Source organism: Carica papaya, chromosome 8, assembly GCF_054855325.1.
Source record: "Carica papaya isolate Zhongbai chromosome 8, ASM5485532v1, whole genome shotgun sequence".
In the NCBI taxonomy this organism is placed as follows: Eukaryota; Viridiplantae; Streptophyta; class Magnoliopsida; order Brassicales; family Caricaceae; genus Carica; species Carica papaya.
This window is the reverse complement of record NC_142316.1, coordinates 34,138,868-34,159,668: the sequence shown is the minus strand read 5'-3', so window position 1 is coordinate 34,159,668 and position 20,801 is coordinate 34,138,868. Positions and strand designations below refer to the sequence as shown.

Sequence of the window (20,801 nt, the reverse complement as noted above, 5' to 3'; positions counted from 1 at the left end):
AAATTAACTTTAAACTTACATACTATTTTTATTTAACTTAATTTCGATTACCGACTGTAGATTAAGTATTCAGTGCAAGTTCCGGGTTATAGGGCATTCTCGAGTATTTTCACGAATCATGGAGGCTTTTTTCCCGTGATAATAAGTAGGACCTAAGGCTTCTCCCGGATGCAGGTTGACATGAACAGGTCTGAATTCTTTTAAACAGGTTTTGATAATGCATTAAACAAAGAGTACTCTAAAATGCAAAACATAAACGCTAACGAGAACGGAGAAAGATTAGGTTTGACAACTTAAATGACATTGGTCGGGGATCGACTATGTGAAAATGTACCGCAACAAAAAAAGGTTGCTACAAATTGTATGTACTACAGCGATCACTGGGCGTCAAATGTTACAAGAGACTCCTTCAGAAGTCTTTGTGCTTCTTCTCTCCTCCTACACAAGCAAACAACAGCATGAACAACAGTGTCAAGAATCATAGCTAAAGTAGATTAAAGCAAAAAGTAAAAGCAAGGATTATCAGATTCCATAATGTTAAAGATTTTGACATTTGAAATGTGTGAATAAGGAAATCCATTCTCATTGCAAGAGTAAAAGCAAAGTACAAAACGGTTCACATCTGCACGTCCACGCTTTCAGTCTGATACCAATGCAGTTCGTAATCAACAAAAAGAAGAGGCAAAGAGGGTACTCATTGCCCTCCACCTTTATATTAATGAAAAATTTGTTTTCATAAGAAGTTTAATATAAATATATATACATATATAATATCTTCAGAGTTAATCCCACGACTGAATCCTTTTTTATGCTTCAGCTGCTAGAGAAAATTCTTGGGAGGAAATGAGTATAAATGTTGAAGCACCATTAGCAGATACAAAAAATATTTTCTCTCAAACAAAACTATAAAATTCCTAGAGAATAACGGAACTTTGAGGAGCCACCTCAAAAAATTTCTTATGTGGTCTACTACATTATCCATCTGTACAAGTCTGTACATTTGAGCTTTTTCTGGTCAGATATTCAAGCCTGATTTGATGAATTAGGAAGCTAACTAGCAACTTAAAGAACATCCACACTAAGACTAATAAACTATTCATATCAAACAGATTATATTTATTGATAAGTTGTGAAGAGTTTTTAACTATAGATAATTTCTTATCTATCTCATCAAATAAGTAGGAGATTCATTAATCTGTAAAACATTGCGCAGCAATAATATGATGCACTCTCAATGCCTACATAAAGTAACTCGTCGAATAGTATCTAATATCTAAAAAACTGTCAAATAAAATGCGTCCAAGTGAAATATCACAAGTACCACCTTGTTGCAGACCATCACAAGAAAAGCTATAACCGAAATCCTTTTCTATCTGGCATTAAGTCGGAATCGCGAACACCCAAAGCACCTTTTACTAAGATCAATGTAGTTATATGTCAATTAGAGCAATAGCATGATGAATCAGGAAGTTGTTGGGACCTTTCATTAAGAATAATTAATTATGATTCTCATTAACAGCATTTAACCACTCAGGCAACCATGTGCTTCAAGTCAGACAGCCAAAATTATTCAGCAAGTTGAAATGATTGGATCCATCCAAAGAATTGGAAGCCTGTCAGATACTCCCTTTGCTAACCTATCATATTAAGAAGCTCACCTCTAACATCAACTTTTTTATTGGATACAGAAGGATATGAGAAGCCTTCTGAAGAGAGAGCCTTCTTTCTTCTTTTTTTTTTTTTTGAAATAGAAAAAGAAAAAAAAGAGTGAGCCTTCTTATTGAAATCACTCAGCATATTCATTGATCTTGTTGGCAGATGTTTATAATTTAGTACTGTAATGCAAATCAATCTTTCATGCTTAATCAACTAGCAAGTCTAGAAGGTTTTCAGACAACACCCCCAATTCCCTCACACAGGCAACAAATACAAAGTTAAGTAACAGAAGGTTCCAATAGAATCTTTAGAGTTCAATAAAAAAGAACATGTAAATAAGGTGATGAGGAACAAAAGGTGGTGACCGTCAAGTTGTACTCCTTAGCATATAATTCTTACTCATATTAAATGTACAGCTAAGATTAGACTGATTTTGAGTGCATTAAGAATCCAAGCAGAATACCTTATTTCAAGTAGTTGAGACCATAGAGAATCTACATATCCATACCTCTTAATATCCTCCACAGCTTGTTTACGATGCTGTATCTGAAGTTCTAGAATATGAATAAGCGTTGCTCTAGCCTGCAGAGAAAAAACAACACTGTCAAGCAGATACCTGAGGACCTGCAGAAATCAAGAACTAAGGATGTCTAATTAACTTGACAATTAATTACCTGATGGGGACGCAAAGAATTCAGAAGGTGATGCAAATTCTTGAATATAAGGGATATATCCTCCACTCTCCTTGCATATTGTGATGGCCTCTCAACAAGAACATCAGCAAGCTCGAGAATATGTAGTTGCAATTCCCTATTAAGCGACTTCAGCTCCTTCTTATAATCTACAAAAGATTATAATGCTATTCACACATAAGCACCCAAAAAAGGGGGAAAAAGAAGAAGAAAGTAACTGTTCTCTTCATTAACATCCTGATGCATATTATAAGTGTTCCCAAAAAAAACAAACACTTTGGCCTGACCCAACTTATATACTCCTAAAAATCTTCCCTGCCCTTGATTATTTTCTTCCACCCCATCTGAGTATCTAGTTCTTCTAAACACAAATCCTACATTCTGTACCAAATTTTGCTTTTTATCACTCTTGTGCAGAGATCGTTTCATTTTTCAGGAATCCCCATAGTCACTTCTCTAGAAATATTTTTTTTTTTAAATTCACCAATTGCCCTAATCCCAAGACCTCCCAAGATCTAGAAATAATTTATTTGTTTTGCATTGACAATACATTACTTTTTTTGCAAGCCCGATCCACCAGAAACACAGCAACATCAGCAAGAAGGATAGGGTAGTAACCAAAGCAATTCCAACAACATCAATAAAAACAGTCAACACCACCCTTCCCCCACCCCCTGAGGCAGAGCCCTCAACTGCCCATCATTTAGGCAGCAATTTCCCATCCATCCAGGAGGAAGAAAACCATGATACATAAATGATGTCATGGAATTAAGTAGCCTGCCAGCCAAGCTAGGCTCCCAATATGCAATTTTTAAGTTCAGATTTTTCAACCCAGTATAATCTATTTCTGCTCATCTTATGGAACGAGTAAGCCAACCAAAAATGCCCCAAACCAGAGAACAAATATTATAATCCTTCATTTATTTACACAATCAAACGATTAAAGGTTGAATCAGGAATAAGCCTACCAACATCTGACCCTTTTGGGTACAGCTGGCGCACGCCTTGCTCTTCTAAGCTCGGAAGAACATCATCAGTCTATAAAAAAGAACAAACATAAGGATTGAACATTTATAACACAATTTTTTTTTGGAACGGAAAGTAAAACACATTGATGTGAACCACGCAATCATAACATGATTATAACCATAAGGTACAAGATATTAGCTTCCATAAATCATGTTTCTCACATCTGTTCCAAGAACAGTAAGGTTTTTGGAATAACAAGAAAGAATTCAATGACAAGTACACTACAAACACTTGAGCACATCCCTGAAAAAATTCAACTGGCGATATCGTATAAATATATAAAAGACTGATAAAAGAAAATGTAACAAGAGAAAACCTCACTGTGTAATTGCAACCAAAGGAAACGTAAGTTCCTTCAATAGGAGGCGGTGGCTCAGGAGCCGATTCAGGGTTTTGCAGGTAATCCTTGTATAGTCTATAATACGCCGGAGGTGGTGGATACGTCGCCGTTGCCATTACTAGTTTATATAATCAAAACCTCCAAAAAAAAAAAAAAAAACAATTCACTCAAAGCTTTAACCCTCAGACACGTCGTTACTTGCCGACCGACCAATTGCCGCCGGGAAAGTAATTGTGAGTCAGTAATATACTCACTGCTTCGGCGGAGACTCTGAGTTCCTGGAGAGATAGAGACTGAGAAACTCGCTGGCTAGGAGATGAGGAGCGACGCCTACCTGGTGGTGCGAAGCCAGAAAATGAGCCGGGGAAGACGGTGACTCAGTTTGGTTGTTCAACATGGGCTGGGCCCACGAAGTTGCTGGTCAATTTTAGACATGCTGCTGTTTTTGAAAAAATAAAAATAAATATTTTGTTATAATTATATTATTTTAATTAAAATAATTCCAGCGAATTAAAAAATTCAATCTAATTTTCTTGTTTGTAAATAATAAAAATTATATTAAGTTTTTGTAGCAAATCGGGGAGGTTAACTCTTTAATGTTGGGCTTAAAAATATATATAAGTTCATTTGTTATATATATATATATATATAATATCGTGTAAATTGTATCACATTAAATTACATCATTAAAAACATTAATTATTTTATCATAACTAAATTTTTTTAAAAAAAATAAAAAGTGAAGTATATATAAAGATATATAAACATGGTACTAAAAAAGGCTATCGCCCATTTACAAGAATTTTATAATAGTATTAACGTATTTATATATTTTCAAAATTTTCATTACTAATCATATATTGACCTAACAAAATATATTTAAAATAATGAATTCAATTATCATTTATTTTGTATATACTATTCTTAACGTTCTAAAAAATTCGAACATTACTTTCTTTTTATACGGTCCATAAAATAGTCAAAAGAATAAAGTTAGTAATGTTACATTTCACATTTAAACTACCCTAAGTCCAAATTTCCTTGCCTCACTTACCTAGCCATCATCCAATCAAGCCTTAAGAGACCATACACCGTACTCCACACACTGTAAGCTAAAGGGCACCACAACGATAAATGAGTGCACGTCTCTTCCGCTTGTAAACAACTATAGGACCATTGACCAGAATCTATCCCCTTTTTATGAGGTTGTTAATGGTTAGAATTTTCTGATAGAGATGTCTCCCAAACGAAGAAAACAAAATACAGTAGAGCTTTTATTTTCTAGATTTGCACAGCCAGAAAATCAGGGTTATAATTTCTATCCCAATTGCATAAGAATATGTAATAAGAAGAGACAGTAAACTCTCTTTTTTTTTCTCCCCATTTTCAGACCACTTGATTGCTGCCCTGTTTCACGTGGTGCGCCTCAATATACTTCAGAGGTTCTTTGTATTCATAAATTTTCGAATCATTTAATTCTTGGTGACCTCAATAAGCTAAACAGTAACACCATTAATGCTTTTATAAGCTTCCTCAACAGTTATATATTTTTTTTGAGCAATAGAGTAGATCTGGAAAAAATACCCCGTAAGGTTCTCATCACCAATCCAAATATCCAACCAAAATTTAATCTTATTTTCTCTATCCATATTATATTTTAGACAGTGCTAGAACTGTAACCACCGCATTAATATTTTTCTCTATCACCTTATTCCATGTGGAATGTTAAACCTACCGGTAAGACATACATTCATAGGATCACACCATCTTAAGTAAATAATTTTCTTTCATAATCTATCCTCTTTCCCAAAAAATCTTCAAAGCCACTTCCCTTGAAGCCCTAAGATCTAATGCCAAGTCCACCAATACCAATCGGCTTTTTAATACCATACAATTTTACCAAAGAAAAATTTTCAAGCATCAACAACATCTCCCCATAAAAATATACTTTATAAAACTTCAAATCTCTTAGTAATACTAACTGATATTACAATGGTTGATATATAATATACTAGAAAATAAAATATTTTTTATATGTAAACGTATACATACATATATATATTTATAAATATATGTAATCCTCTTCATAAAATTTTTTAATTATTTTTCTAATAAAGTTAAATGTATCGTAAAGATATTATTTCTCACCGTATTGAAGCACATCTATTAACTAAAATTAATAGATTTTAAACTTAATTTAGTTTTATGTGTATGTATTTAATATTAAATGGATATATTTGTACATAATTTGTAATATTATATATTATTATATATTAATATATATTATATAAACTAAGTAGAGGCATATATATTATAAAATAATAACCTTCATATATTATTATTAGAGAAAAAAATAACGGGTTATAATATTTTAATTTAATTATAAAATAAGTTAGAGATCAGCGAGAGAGATTAAAGGCCCGTGAGGGGGAAGATGGAGAGAAAAGGAAGGGGAAATTTCCATCCTTTTAGAGAGCTGATTTATGGGAAAAGAGAACCGCAAAGAGAGAGAGAAGAATCGGAGAGAGGGAGAAGGTAGAACAGAGGGCAATGGAGGAGGGAGTCGAGATGGAATTATGAGGGATTGATTCTGGAGAAGAAAGTAGGATAATTTATGGATTTTGGGGAAAAAATCGGACAGATTAGAAGCAGACTTCAAGAGTCGAGATGGAATTGTAATCGTGAGGGGAAGCGAGATTGGAAGTGTAGAACTGAATAGAAGAGGAGCTTTAAATAATTCAAGGTTTCATTTTCGGTATGATCTTCTGTTAATTATCAAGTTCAAACTATTTCTGTAGGCATGTGAATTAGCTTCGATTTTGATTTTGATTATTTGCTCTGTTGTAAATTTTACTCTAATTTTTTGTTATAGGCTAGTGCAATTGTGGCACTTGATCCCGCCTCCAATAGGATTAATATCGACTCTTATTTTCATATGAATATCTTCTTTGGATAGTCTCATCATCAATGTTGCCATGTAAAGGTTGATGTGCTTCAGAGCCACTAGATAAGTAAAGTCATTAAAGGTCATTTTAATGGAAGTGTGAAACCTTAGATGTCATCATTTTTAAGTATATGGTATTTAATTGTATAGATCCTTCTTTTGTCTTACCTATTCTCTTTCTTGCTTGCTGATAGATTTCCTCGTATCAATAATTTATGGCATCACAATCTCTCTTGTTAGAATCTTCTGGCATGGATCCTCCTGCAACAGATGTGGAACATGTACCAGAGAAGATTGAAAATGGTAAAGAGGGGGGCCCTTCTTTCCGTTGTGATCTTTATGATACAGAAGTAGTTCACAAGATTGCTCAAGTTTTCCTCTCAGGATTGGCTACTGCTTCTATTGACAACACAACAGGTGACATCTTCAGGAGTCCTGGTTCAGTGGCTGCTGAAATTAGAAAAGAAATGGTGGATTATCTTACCCAAAGAAGTGAAACGTTTGTTGCTGAACGTGTTGTCTTGGAAGGTGGTCCAGAGGCTGAAGCTTCTGACCATCCCTTTGATATTATTTCTGATTTTATTGATGACTTTGCTACTACAAAGAGAAATTTGTTTAGTCGGGTTTCAGGTTGGCTGTTGAGCGAAAAGAGAGAAGATAAAATAGATGATTTTGTTCAAGAGATGGAAGTAAATGGGTTTTGGTTGACGGATCGGAGGGAAGGAATTGCTCAAATTTTGCTCAAGAATGTAGACTTTAAGAATGAATATCACTGCAGCATCAAATTTAACACTCCAGAACAACTTGCTGAGCACGTTCTCCACTGTGGCTACAGGCCTTTGAACTGCACCAATGAGGGTTGTACTGCCAGATTCTGTGCTAGTCAGATGGAGAAACATGATTCAGTTTGTCCTTTCAAGATAATTCTGTGTGAACAAAGTTGTCCTGATACCATCATGAGACGAGAGATGGACAAGCATTGCATTACTGTCTGTCCAATGAAGCTTGTTAGTTGCCCTTTCTATGCAGTGGGTTGCCAATCCACCGTTCCTCAATGCAAGATTGAAGAACATCTCTCAGAAGAGTTTCATTCTCATTTGATGTATGTTCTTCAATGTATTCATAAGGAAGCATCTCCAGAGGATCTGAAAGAACGCATAGAGCAGCTAGAAAAGGTGAGATATCTCTTACAATAACATTTTTGGAAATGCATGGTTGCGCTCATGTAAGCAAAATGTTCTTTTTCGTTTTGCCTACATTTCTGTTAAAAAGGATGTACTTAGTTTCAACTAGCACTTTTTTTGTCCTGAAACAAGGATTTACTTGTTACCACACTAGCATTTTAACAACCTGCAAATCTAGACTGCACTTATTTCTAAACTGTCATTTGTTTAACTTATCTTTTCATTGCTGAAAAGTAAAATAAAAGGATGTTAAACAGGATTTATGTCATAAGATTATGTAAACCATTAAATAAACGACTCTATGAAAAGAGATGTTAGAATCTTTGCAAAATATCCTAAATTAGATTATGAAATATGTTTGGAGATGTCTAGATATGCAAACGTTTGAGCTCATCATTAACATACAGCTATTTGGAATGTAAAAACTGCTTGGTATGTTATAGTCATCATCATTTTGCTGTTACTAAAAGGTACAAAGGTGCCATATATAGTGCAAAGTACCATTATGGAAAACTTGAAATCTTGAGAAAATTAAGTAAAAATAGAGAAATAAAATATTTCAAAGAATTTTACCTTTTAAAACAAATATATTCAAATAGAAGAAAGAGATCCGAGGCATTAATTATTATCATCTAGTTTATCTAGAATTGGCAGTTTTCTCTCAAGTTCTTTTTTTTTTTTCTGGGTCTTAGAGCAAGGGCAAGTGGCTGGTGATGGTTCTTTTGTTTCTGGGTTAACTTTGTAAAATGATTTGTGGCTTGAAGTGGCAGTCTGGAACCTCTATTGCTTAATTTATTTGAAAGTAAACCAATAAGCTTGTTGCACTTCCTTTTTCCTGTTATGGCACTGATTTTGCATAAATTTATCTGTGAACACTAAAAGATTGAGTGGGGTGATTGTGTGTTGCAGTCATCTTCTGCTCGACTAGTTAGAGGCCGTGATGCGAGATCTCTGACATATATAGTCAAGGATCTTGATGCAAAGCTTGGGCCACTAGAAATTAAACGCAGAAACAAGGTTAATGAAGAAGATACAGAGAAAGTTGACATGACAGAAGAAGCTGAAGAAAGCAAAACTCAGGACCAGGTCAACAAGGAAAACACCGAGAAATCTCATTTGTTAGAAGAAGCTGAAAGCAAGGGTCACAGGAAGGCTAATGAAGAAAACACGGAGAATGCTAATGATGGAGAAGAACCGGAAAGCAAAGCTCATAACCAGGTTAACATAGAAAACAATGCTTATGTGGCAGGAGCAGCGGAAAACAAACCTCAGAATGAAATTAATGAAGTCAAAGAGGGAGCTCATGTGGCAGAAGGAGCCAAAGATGAACCTCAGATCAAAATTAATGAAGAAAATACAGAAAAAGCTCGTGTGTTAGAAGGAGCTGGCAACAAAGACCTGAACAAAGTTGATGAAGAAAACAAGGCTAGCGAAGAAAACATGAAGAAGGCTCTTGTGCCAGAGGAAGCAGAAAGAAATGCTTGACCTGAAGTCAGAGAAGAAAATTCAGACAAAGCTCATGTGTTAGAGGATGCCGAATCAAGAGTTCAGACCTCTTAATACAGTGTGAGCAAACCCGAAAGAAGAAATCTTTGATTTTACAGAAAACTAACCAGATATGCAACTTAACCTCTCTTTCTCATTACATATTCAAAATTACTTTTGCTTGCTACTAGACATCCATCTAAAGTTATGGATGTCCTCGTTTTCTCAATACCTATTAGTAATTTTCCACCTGAGGATAGTCCAACTTATTTCTTTATATAAGGTTATAGATGTTATTAACTTACCAGAATGTTTTCTCAATTTTCCCCACCTCAGCCAGCATTTTTAGTTGGCAGCTCTGCAAAAAATATCCATATTGTTCCCAAATATGCTTGTAATTTTGAGTTATTTCGAGATACTAAAAACTTCATTACTTCATTTATAGTTAATCACAGTAATTCATGTTAGTTCTTATATCGAATTTTATGCTTTCACTGCTTTATCCACTTCAACTACAAATACAAATTATAAATGTAATCATCATTATATTCATCATTGCCATTCAAGATAAATTCGGATTTAGAAACAAAGAAAAGAGTAAATACAACTACTATATTTAATATCGTACATGTAAGAATTTAAAGGAGATTATTACTTATATGTTATTCATATAATTAAAATTACGATAGCTGCTAATAAAATCTTGTTTAAATCTCATTTTCTTTAACATTTTCATGAGAATGAGATATTGAGTTGTATTTAGAATGTATGATATTCCTGTTTTATAAACAATCAGTATTTAACTTTTGACCTCAATATTAAATTTTTTAGTTCTAATAACAATGAAATGTTCGAAAATTTTCTTCATATTTATTACCTGTGTCCAAGCTCAAGGAGTGCAGATGGGAATGTTCAAAAAATTTGTTAATACTTTTCTCTGTATGTCAGTAATTGTAATCTTAATCTTAAGACTCCAGTGTTAACAAATAATTCCAACAATATCAACAGATTGCTCAATGAAACATTAAGATTACAATGGCTTGGTATTGGTATTAGAACATTATAAATCCATAGACGGGCGGAAGATCAACGAGAAGTTCCAAGAACGCTGCAAAGAATCCAAAATTTTTTAACCGACAATAAAGCATACAAAAAATCACATATCAAAGTTAATTTCATTTGAGAATCTCTCTTGATATATAGAACAAAAACAGTTTCAAACAATGAAAGATACTTCTAGCCTATTAGAATTTGAGAAGTAGGAAAATAGAATTCAAACCAACTAGCTTTTGGCTGTAGTTCGGCAGTTCTAGTCTCCCAAAATAGACAAAACTGTATTTTGCTATGCGCGAATTCCCCTATTGAGACTAACCATGCGGCTGGAAGAATCTGTATGTGAACCTCTAACTGCAGCCACTCGCCCAGTATATCCACCTGAGCCTCGCTGGCTTGTCCGCAAATATCCACCTCCTGGCTGCGCTAGTCCTGATTGTCGTCCACCGCCAACATTGTTACCAGATCGCCCACCAGGACCCTGTCGTCCTTGATTGAAAGACAAGTCTTGCCACTTGCTACCACCAGAAGCTGCTGCTCCAGCATAATCCTGGCTGTCCCTTCGCCTTAGATTCAGATCCAAGCCACCACTGCCAATCCTTGACTCAATTGCTCTTTCATTGCTTTCAGCAAGGATAGATAACTTTTCAGTCAGCTGGAATGCCAAAGTTTGCAGCCTGCCGTGCTGAACATCATGGAAGACAATGCAGCTAGTTGGCTGATCCCAACTTGCATGCAGTTCTTCATTGATCATCATCTTGCTAATGATGCTGTGAGTCTGTAAGTCCGAAAGGTCAAACATCTTGCTGAGTTTGTCCAAGCTTAGTGAATTGCAAGAAGATGAATACGAGAACAGGTAAGTCCTCAAAGCTTCTTCCTTAATCTTGGCCTTTACCATATCAAGGACACTCTCTCGGTTCCTGAGGAGCTTCCAAACATCAAGAGAGTTTATAACATCAAAGGCCTTCAGGAAGTCTCCCTTGCGGAGGGCCCTGGTGGCAGCCACTATATGGTCCTTGACATTTTCAGGGGGGCCGGTGAATGCTTGTCTCCCATTCACTTCCAGCAACCGCCGAAAAGTCTTACTTATGACCTTGCGCTTGGCGTCATGGCTGTTGGCTGCCATGTTGGGAACCTCAAGCAGCATTGCAGAGATTAAATGAACGGCCTCCAGTAACTCAAGATTTATGTGCATATGGTAAGGCATCTGCCGTCTTCTTTCCAACCTTTCCTGGTAGAAATTAGTGACTTGTAACTTTAATAGATGATTAATAGGAGAAAAAAAAAGATGCTGTAATTTCTACTGCACAATTGAGTCACTTAATGATGGATATCTTAATTTAGTTGTAAGCAGTAATGTAAATTTGGTTGGAAATGATAACATCCTCATTGATTTAAGAAAAAAGAGACTCCACCTGAAGATACTACCTCAAAAATTTTCCTAGCTCCTAGCAGCAATAAGTTTGGCATATTCTTCCTTTCATGAATTTTATGATTCCTAATTGGTTCACTACGTCTCAGAATTCTTTTTTTTTTAAATTAAAAAACACTCCAAAACAAACTCAGAATTCTTAATTTTGGAAGCATTCTTGTTTTCTCAACAAACTCAAATTTCGCAAGCTTCAATTATTAGAAAAGTTCTAACTTATATATTTAGTTTTCACCAAGTGGGGTAGAATAACAGAGAATGGGAAGATACTAATGTGCGTACATACATACCAATAGTGAGATACAATTCTAAAGTGTATGTATTATTAAGTGTTCAGTTTGTTTAGGAACTAATACCTATCAGCTTATTAATGGTATGAGTTTATTATTTTTTAATTAGTTAGGACTATTTAATTATTCTCTTGTATAGATTATTTAATTATTAGCTTGTTTCTAAATTTCAAAAGAATTTCTAGATAGACTTAAAATTTTCCATTTTGGTTGTATTTTAGTATCTACAAATAGGGTACTCGAGCTTAAGTATTACGTAAACTATTCATATGATTATCTTATAAATATTAAGTTATTGATTTGATTGTTTAATTATTCAATTTTGTCCTGCATCATAACAAGGACAATGAACTGTATGGATAGATCAGTACCTGTTCGGGAGTCTTCTCGTAATATCGGCTTTGTGACACACCTTGTGCAAGTAATTCCCTAACTCGTCCAGCTGAATATAGTTCAGAAAGACAACTCTGTGCTTCAGCAATCAAACCAACGCGAAATGCACAAAGACCAACCTGGGCCATAACCCTGTTAAAAAGTATTTGGGTGGAAATATCCATATGCTGGATGTTGTCCTGCAAGTGACTCATCAGCAACAAGTCCCGAGAAGTTAAAAACTCATCCAGAAGAGCATGGTGATAAATATCACAAAGCATAGCACGGGCTTTGGTCCGCTCGTCACCATACTTGTATATAAGAGACACTAGATTATCCATCAATACTCTGCTACTGTCAGGAAAAGTTGGCTTACGAGGCACGACCTCAGGAATAACAATAAATGGAGATGGACCCCTACTTTCCTCAACCATTTTAGACTCCTCACCTCCATTATTTGCTTCTTCTGTCCGCTCAGCCAGTTTACTCATAGCATCATAAACCTCCTGTGGCTTGTAATAAATGAGCTCAACACTCCTTAAAGCAACCTTTGCAGCTGATTTATAATCCCCAATTCGCTCTAGATAATTCTGGACATCTTGTGCAAGAACCAAAAACATCGGTTCATCTCTCAGTCTCTCAACATACTCACGAGTATGTGGATCTATGCATTGCAAGCTCTTGAAAAACTCAACATCTAACCTTTCTAGAAAGGCCACCAAATTTCCCCAAACTCGAATCTTCCCATTATAATCAGCTCCTTTCTGTGTTTCATCCTCATCAGGTTCAACCATATCATCAACCACAATGTTTGGAAACTGAACAAGAATGTCCAGTACGACAAGCATATTTTGGACACATTTCTTCCACACATTTATGGGCATGTGTCCACTGATTCCTGGATTTACATCAAACTGTGCAGAGATAACACTAAACAAAATCTCAAGTTTCTGTGCAGGAGTCTTCGCAACCTTTGTCAAGAAAGTAAGCTGTTCAACCTGCTCAAACCTTCCAGTTCCTTTCCTGCCCCGAGCAGCAACAACCTCTTTAAACTTCTTATTGACAATGTCCCACGTGATTTCACTGGGATCCTTCATAAACTGCTTATCCATGAGCTTATCTTTCTTGCTCAGTTTCTTCTCCCAAGCACGATCATCCTTGTCATCCACTTCCTCATCTTCCTCTTCATCTTCAGATTCTGATCTTTTAGATATGTTTCTGTAATCCTCCTCAAACTCTGACTCAGATTCTTCCTCCTCTGATTCCTCATAACGATCCCTATCCTCCTCGCTCTCGGGGTTCTCCATATATTTATTAATTAAATCCTCATATTGCTTATTGTTCTTCTTCAGTTTCTGTTTCATTGAGTTCAAGGCCTTGGCATTACTGCTACTCATTTTCTTTTTTGCATCCTTATTTGCCAAAGCTTGACTCAAGAAATCCTCTAACATCACAAGAGCTTTGATGTAAAGACTAGGGACCCTTTCAGACTCAGTGACACGCATTACCTTCTCAAGCTGTTTATTTATCTTGTCAAAACCATCCTGCAGGCTAACCCAGTCATTGATCTTCATAGAATTTTTCATCTGGTCTATGGTGGCTGACATCTCTTCAAAACGCTTGTCCTTAGCTGACCTAACAACACGTTTTTTACCATCCGAATCATCACTATCACTGGCATTTGCTTGCAGATATCTATTCGTAGATGTTTGGTCTGTGGCTTCACCACCTTGCCCATCATCAATTTCTTCCTCATGATCAGTCAACTCTTCTTCACTGTCACTGCTACCCTGTACAAGGAAAAAAAAAAGATATTAATAAAATACAAAAGTCCAGTTGAAATCAATGGGTGCCAATAGTCCATTAGGCTACCAAATGGAAAAATTAGTATATAAATACTATTGACGAGAAATGTTACAAAACCTGAGTCCAAAACCGTGACGCCATGATTTATTAAAAAGGTTAGGAGCTAAGTATTCGGATTCTGAACAATCTGCAATTTGAATACCAATAAAAGAAATGTTACAGCATAAGCAATTAAAAACAAGTAAACGACTAAGATTGTAACCACGTTAAAAACTAAGCCAGCAAACTCAAATCGTCATATGAAGTATAAGCAGAAAAATATCCTAAAAAGATTAAAATACAAATGCACCCAGATCCAAACCAACGTTAGGTTTAGTAATTCAGTTTTATAATGTGTTAAACTCCCTAAACTGAAAATCACAAGATAAATTTCTCCAATCAACGGTGTTAGTTCTATCATAGGAACCAAAAAAAAGTAAAAACCACTATGGGATATTTCTATCACTTCCTCAAATATCTTATATCCGAATAGAAATTGATTAACTTGCTAAGAAATTATAACACCCCTCAAAAACTCTCTCCAAAACCTCCTAGACTCTCTCTCTGCTCTGTTTACAAAAGAAAGCGATGGAGGACTCACCGTAAGCTGAGAGCCTCCTCTGGTTTTCCTTCTTTGTCAATCGTCTCCCCTTTGATTCCTCTCTCCTCTCGAGCTCTGCTCTTTCGACCTTTTTTGTTCTCAATCACCGGAAAACCCCTAAATTCCACCCTCAAAATCGCCTCCGCTTCACCTGCAATCGCCTCCTAGCTCCCCTCTTATTCTTATAGCTGCTCCCTGCTTGGATTTGGCAATTGGCAGTCCCCAGCAGCGGCCTGTGGTCCTCTGTCGGTTTTACAGAGCAGAGCTTCTGATTCTACTTGTAAGATTTACTTTTAATCTTGTCCGTTCAATAATAAAAATTAAAAAAATAAAAAAATAAAATAAAGGCCATTAAAATAATAATAATAATAATAATAATTTTATCATTAGTAAAATACGAATATTTATTTTTTATTAATTTGTTGATGTCAAAACATTTTGTAAATTAATAAGTAAGTGATAGATTTTTTTTTTCATTTTTGAAAAATAATTTGTTTAAAAATACAATAATAAATTCTTTAATTTTGAAAATATAATTTTAATTTAATAAAAAAAAATTCATCATCATATGAAATCATATATAAAAATATCACATATGAATACTATATATTATATATATTTTTAGAGTGATAATTGTAATTGAGAAAAAGAATCTAAATAATAAATTAGGCTATATTTAGTCTAAATTCAATATTTTGATACAATTTGTTTATAAATTGACGTGTAACTTAATTAAAAAAAAATTATAGAAATTACTCCTAAAGTGACACTATATGAAAGTTAATATGAAATATAAACCATATATTCTAAAATTAATAAATTTTGTAATATGTTTTTTCAATTTGGTATACAAATTTTTTTATTTAATATGCACAAAATTTTAATTTAATTAATTATTTTAAATTAATATTTTATATTTATCAACTTATTCCAAAGATAGTTTTACACCATATTTCACTAATTCAAGTTTAAGAAGAAAATTAGCGACTTAAACCTTTCTTTTCATGTCTTTTGCTTAGTGCGTGCATATATGTAGATACATGTATATATATGTATTCCTACTACAATCGGTTGGTCGTCTCTATTTTTTGCGGTATAAAAATGTAATGTAGACGTTACCACGTTTAACAACAAAGGTGAAGTTAGGTTTAGTGCGATCATCAGGATTCAACAAGTCTAGTAATGTTCGTGTTGTCGGGAAGACTACCAGGTTACAGATCTCTTCAGTTGGTAAAATTATTGAGTTGTCGTAATACAATAAACTACATGATCTTTCTCATATTCAGAGATCGTGTATTATAAAAATGAACGTATTGTTAGTGTACAAGATATTGATATCGATTGAGACATACTATTTAAAATTTGATTTTATTGTTGAAAACTGTAAAATATTATTGACCAGCCGTCCATATATAATCGTAAGTTAGGTAAGACGCAATTATAATGAGGTCGTCCATTGTATTGCGAGGACTTTTCGTGAATTCTTGTCTTTTTACATATGTAAGAGTCTCCAATCTAATATCGTTATTCTATTTGAGTAATGAGTTTCAATAAAATTTCTTTTAAAAAAAAAATTACAAAATAAAAAAAAAGTTAACCACCCAAAATATAAACCTAAAAAAAATAGAAAAAAAAAAATTGGAGAGATATTTCAAACAAAAGCCAATATAACACTTATAACAGTTGCTCTCTTGAGGTTCTTAACTCTCCATCTATGTATTGCAAGAATAGTAAATGAACCAACGAATTGTTGTTGGTATTCGAAGAACCAGAAATTTTTTTTCTTTCTCCCCAAACAAACTCCCATTAAAGAAAGAGAAACTAGAGAGAGCGAGAAAGAGAGAGAGAAAGAGAGAGGGAGAGAGAAATTACCTTGAAGATTTTCTCTCAAACTAGAAAACAAAATGTTATCCCACATTGTTCAATCTCTCTCTTTCTCTCACGTTGTACAGCAAAGAGGTTTCTCTCATTTGCTTTTTTCCTTCTTTTGATCTTTTATCTTTCATCCATCTCATTTCTTTTTCTCTCTGTCTCATTTTTTGTTCTTCTTTTGAGAGTCAATCTGCCCTTCAATCTTCTTCTTCTTCTTCTACTTCTACTTCTTCTCATCTCTCTGCCTCCATTTGATTGAGATCAAGGTATGATTTAATGCTTCTTTTTTTTTTTGGGCTTGTGTTTGGATGCGAAGAAAGAGGTGATGAATTCCATTATATTTGTTGGTTGGAATGATTGAAACATATTATTTGTAAGTATGATTTGATTTTAAAAAAAATATTACTGAGAAACCAAAAATTACCAAATAGTGATCAATGGAATGCAGCAAGAGATTTTCATTCAATTATTTGTTTTTAGTGTTATTTTTTTAAAAATTGATATTCAAACATTAATGTTAAGTTTAGTTCAATTCTAATTTTATGGAATATGGATTAGAATATTATATAACCGTACGTTTTAAAAGAAAATTATAAATTTTCAAACATTAACATTGAATTTTAGTCTAATTCTAACTCTATTATGATGCTATGAAATCGATATTTGATATAGAATTACAACATAAATACGATACAAATTTGCTGAAACATAACGAATTGTATTTATAATTCTTTTTTAGAACATAAATTTATGTACGCTAATAATGTCTAAGAAATAATTTTTAAATTTTTAAAAATTATTAGTTTACTTATTCATTTTAACAGGTAATCTCAAAGCCAGATATCTTGTTGTTAAGATATCAAAATTTGGAGATAGCAAAAAGAGACAACATCGAAAATGGGATTATCTTTTTCATGCCCACTTAGTGATTTTGATGATTTGGATAAACGTTTTGAAGCTGTTCTTGTAAGATCTCTCAGTCTTGGGTCTGGAGATGTAAGAACTGCTTTGAGGACGTTGAGTTTCAACGGTCATGATTCAAAACCAACAAGAATGAAAACATGTGCTTCCGAGGAAATGATATTTGGAAGATCCCTTGGCTTTGAAGAAGAGAGGCAACTCGAGACCATGTTGTCATTCAAGACTCCCACCGCATCCATGGAAGATCAAGTATTTGCCAGACTTATGAGCTCCAACAATTGGGATATTAGCGACGAGTTAAGGACACTTAATAGCATGCGCAAGAGAAATTCTCATCTAGAAATATCTATAGAAGACCATCACAGACACAATGCTGCTCTAAAGTTACAGAAAGTGTACAAGAGTTTCAGAACTAGAAGACAACTCGCTGATTGTGCGGTTCTTGTTGAGCAAAGATGGTACACAGCTTTTAGTCCATCTCTATGTTCAAACATCTTTGTCTCTTCTTTATATATCTTCCGTCTGTAATGTTATTTTATGTAGGTGGAAGTTGTTAGATTTTGCTGAACTTAAGCGAAGCTCTATCTCATTTTTCGACATTGAGAAACCTGAGACTGCGATTTCACGCTGGTCTAGAGCTAGAACAAGAGCTGCCAAGGTAAGATTCTATAAACAAGAATATGTGCGAATATGTAAACTTCTGTGTGTGCTATGTTTCTCGCGCACCCACTCTTCTACAGTCAAGAATATTTGTCCTCTTTGCAGGTGGGAAAAGGCTTATCTAAGGATGAGAAAGCTAGGAAACTTGCGTTACAACATTGGCTTGAAGCAGTAAGTCATATTCTTCTAAATGAAAACTTTGGAAGAGAATTTCAACAAATACTACCTTAGTGCTCATCATTTTCCCACTCCTGAATCTGTTTTCTTTCTCCCCCATAACATATAGATTGATCCTCGCCATCGATACGGTCATAATCTGCAATTTTATTATGTTGCTTGGCTCCATTGTGACAGCAGACAACCATTTTTCTACTGGTAATATTGAACAAAAGAAAAAAAGAAAAATTATCAACAGGATTTTTCTTTTATTTTCTCATCGATTCAGTTCAGTCTATATGTGCATGAACATTCAAATGATAAATGGGTAATTTGATTTTGGAAATGTAGGCTGGATTTAGGAGAAGGAAAAGAAGTCAACCTTGAACACTGCCCTCGACACAAGCTTCATCAACAATGTATCAAGTACCTTGGTCCAGTGAGTTATCTCCTCTCTTTGCAGTTTCCTCAATGAATACATTCCATATAACTTGCAATGCCCTGTTGCTATATGGAGAATGTTTAACTCAACTCATTTTTTATCATCAAATAAAATTGTTTAATTTCCTGATATGTTTGAGATCAATTCTCTCTATTAAATGATTTGGTTTGAACTGCAGACTGAAAGGCAAGCCTATGAAGTCATAGTACAGGATAAGAAGTTGGTCTACAAGCAGAGTGGGAAAATTCTTGATACCACACAGGGTCCCAAAGATACAAAATGGATATTTGTTCTAAGTACATCCAAGACCTTGTACGTTGGTGAGAAGAACAAGGGCACATTCCAGCATTCAAGCTTTCTGGCTGGTGGAGCTACATTATCAGCTGGAAGATTAGTTGTAGAAGACGGTAATTTGAAGGTAGTGAAAGGGAAACCATTATGATTTTTCTCTTTAGAGACCTTGGTTGGTTACAAATTCTTTCTTTATCCTAGAGTAGTTTGAAATGTTAATAATGATCATTTTGAGTGGATAGGCGGTTTGGCCTCACAGCGGACACTATCTCCCAACGGAGGAAAATTTTCAGGAGTTCATGTCATTCCTCGGGGAACACAATATAGACCTCACTAATGTGCAGGTAAAGATGCTAACTACTTACTTCTTAGTCCTAGAGTTCTTTCCATACCTTCACAGACCTATATAAAAAATTGTACCAAGTTAAGAAGCTCTTTGTTACAATGCTGCTTGGAAAACTTGTTATTCTATAATTCGTCCTAAGATTAAATCAAAATCTGAGAATGATAATGTTAATAGGATAAGTTTGATCGATGTCAAAAATAAAATAAAGACTGATTTTTGATTCTTGTCCCCTTCTATTCAGAAAAGTCCAATGGAAGACGAAGAAGAAGCTTTTACCAAAATCAATAAAAAACACGAAGATATTGATGCGCATAATGGTAAAAACTCTGCTCAAGAGAAGGCAGATTCATCAGATGCTAAGTATAATGCCAAAGGAAATAACAATCAACCCTTACCACGGTTGTTTGGAAGGGCACGCTCAAAGATTGCAAGACTTGAAATACCTAGTAGGGGTGATGTGTATGACATTTTCAAGACAGAAGTACTCCCTGCGAGTTGCCAAGCTCAAGATCTGGATTCTCCTTCAGATGAGGGCTATGAGACAGCGGAAGAGTCATTCTTATCGGAGGAAGATTTCATGTTCCCCAAGAGCAACTTGTTCGGAGAAGATGACGAAGAAGAGGATGAAAAACCTGTTCCCAAGGAGAAAATAATGAAGAGGATAGATTCACATAAAGGAATGAAGTCATACCAGCTAGCTCAGCAACTATCTTCTAAATGGTCAACAGGAGCAGGGCCACGTATTAGCTGCATGAGGGATTATCCTTCAGAGCTTCAGTTCCGGGTTCTGGAGCAGGCAAACTTGTCTCCAAAACGAAAAAATGTTAACTTCTCTCCTCGAACCAAATCCTGTTCCAGCCCGACTAGTGTCATGACTCCACCTACAGTCCGTAGGCCAGTTACAACAAAGAGTCCACTTTCCATGGAGCAAAGGGAATCTTCTGAAAGGGCAACAAAGTAGGCCATATGTAGATGAAGTATAACACATGGTTAAATTTGTCCATGTTTAGGCTAGAGAAATATGGTTTAGGGTTTTCTTTTTGTTTTCTGATGCCCTTTCTTTTACAAGGATCCAGTTTCCTGTTTGTAAATCTGATTGTGAAAATGGAATGAAGGAATCCAGGGGGCCATACAGGTTCAATTGCCCTCAAGTTAATCCTAAAATTGAATCTGAAAACAGTGAGTGGCAAATG

General features: G+C 34.8%; 4 protein-coding genes across 6 annotated transcripts; 2 read left to right on the top strand and 2 right to left on the bottom strand.

Moving 5' to 3' along the window:
* Positions 1-195: 195 nt before the first annotated feature.
* Positions 196-4,122, bottom strand: LOC110811663 (mediator of RNA polymerase II transcription subunit 7a-like). Its single transcript, XM_022038219.2, has 6 exons — positions 3,972-4,122; positions 3,699-3,855; positions 3,317-3,386; positions 2,331-2,497; positions 2,165-2,238; positions 196-438 (listed from the first exon to the last, which is right to left on the bottom strand). Exons 2-6 carry the CDS (start codon positions 3,831-3,833, stop codon positions 378-380), a joined length of 507 nt encoding a protein of 168 aa, XP_021893911.1. The 5' UTR covers positions 3,834-3,855; positions 3,972-4,122; the 3' UTR covers positions 196-377.
* Positions 4,123-6,121: 1,999 nt separating this feature from the next.
* LOC110811684 (TRAF-like superfamily protein) lies at positions 6,122-9,804 on the top strand. Of its 3 annotated transcripts, XM_088209726.1 has the most exons (4): positions 6,122-6,472; positions 6,590-6,743; positions 6,856-7,836; positions 8,755-9,804. In XM_088209726.1, exons 3-4 carry the CDS (start codon positions 6,877-6,879, stop codon positions 9,328-9,330), a joined length of 1,536 nt encoding a protein of 511 aa, XP_088065852.1. In that variant the 5' UTR covers positions 6,122-6,472; positions 6,590-6,743; positions 6,856-6,876; the 3' UTR covers positions 9,331-9,804. The 3 variants fall into 3 exon arrangements, with proteins under 3 accessions (XP_088065852.1, XP_088065854.1, XP_088065853.1); XM_088209728.1 differs by lacking the exon at positions 6,590-6,743 and having other exon boundaries at positions 6,902-7,836; XM_088209727.1 differs by lacking the exon at positions 6,590-6,743.
* A 687-nt stretch (positions 9,805-10,491) lies between these two features.
* LOC110811675 (eukaryotic translation initiation factor 3 subunit C-like) lies at positions 10,492-15,192 on the bottom strand. Its single transcript, XM_088209537.1, has 4 exons — positions 14,921-15,192; positions 14,398-14,467; positions 12,474-14,264; positions 10,492-11,614 (listed from the first exon to the last, which is right to left on the bottom strand). Exons 2-4 carry the CDS (start codon positions 14,419-14,421, stop codon positions 10,673-10,675), a joined length of 2,757 nt encoding a protein of 918 aa, XP_088065663.1. The 5' UTR covers positions 14,422-14,467; positions 14,921-15,192; the 3' UTR covers positions 10,492-10,672.
* A 1,504-nt stretch (positions 15,193-16,696) lies between these two features.
* On the top strand, positions 16,697-20,749 carry LOC110811682 (calmodulin-binding family protein). The gene is made up of 9 exons (XM_088209787.1): positions 16,697-17,058; positions 17,617-18,171; positions 18,257-18,371; positions 18,479-18,544; positions 18,660-18,748; positions 18,881-18,968; positions 19,150-19,389; positions 19,505-19,606; positions 19,850-20,749. Exons 2-9 carry the CDS (start codon positions 17,690-17,692, stop codon positions 20,567-20,569), a joined length of 1,902 nt encoding a protein of 633 aa, XP_088065913.1. The 5' UTR covers positions 16,697-17,058; positions 17,617-17,689; the 3' UTR covers positions 20,570-20,749.
* Positions 20,750-20,801: the final 52 nt, after the last annotated feature.

Bases quoted from the DNA above. Each gene is read 5' to 3' on its own strand.
- LOC110811663 (XM_022038219.2), bottom strand. From the start codon at position 3,833: ATGGCAACGGCGACGTATCCACCACCTCCGGCGTATTATAGACTATAC. The intron at 3,387-3,698 runs GTGAGGTTTTCT...TCTTTTTTATAG, and splicing joins CCTTTGGTTGCAATTACACA to ACTGATGATGTTCTTCCGAG. The intron at 2,498-3,316 runs GTAGGCTTATTC...AATCTTTTGTAG, and splicing joins CCCAAAAGGGTCAGATGTTG to ATTATAAGAAGGAGCTGAAG.
- LOC110811684 (XM_088209727.1), top strand. From the start codon at position 6,877: ATGGCATCACAATCTCTCTTGTTAGAATCTTCTGGCATGGATCCTCCT. The intron at 7,837-8,754 runs GTGAGATATCTC...TGTGTGTTGCAG, and splicing joins GCATAGAGCAGCTAGAAAAG to TCATCTTCTGCTCGACTAGT.
- LOC110811682 (XM_088209787.1), top strand. From the start codon at position 17,690: ATGGGATTATCTTTTTCATGCCCACTTAGTGATTTTGATGATTTGGAT. The intron at 18,545-18,659 runs GTAAGTCATATT...CATAACATATAG, and splicing joins TACAACATTGGCTTGAAGCA to ATTGATCCTCGCCATCGATA. The intron at 18,749-18,880 runs GTAATATTGAAC...TTGGAAATGTAG, and splicing joins AGACAACCATTTTTCTACTG to GCTGGATTTAGGAGAAGGAA.
- LOC110811675 (XM_088209537.1), bottom strand. From the start codon at position 14,421: ATGGCGTCACGGTTTTGGACTCAG. The intron at 14,265-14,397 runs GTTTTGTAACAT...TTCCTTGTACAG, and splicing joins CGTCACGGTTTTGGACTCAG to GGTAGCAGTGACAGTGAAGA. The intron at 11,615-12,473 runs GTACTGATCTAT...AATTTCTACCAG, and splicing joins ACGAGAAGACTCCCGAACAG to GAAAGGTTGGAAAGAAGACG.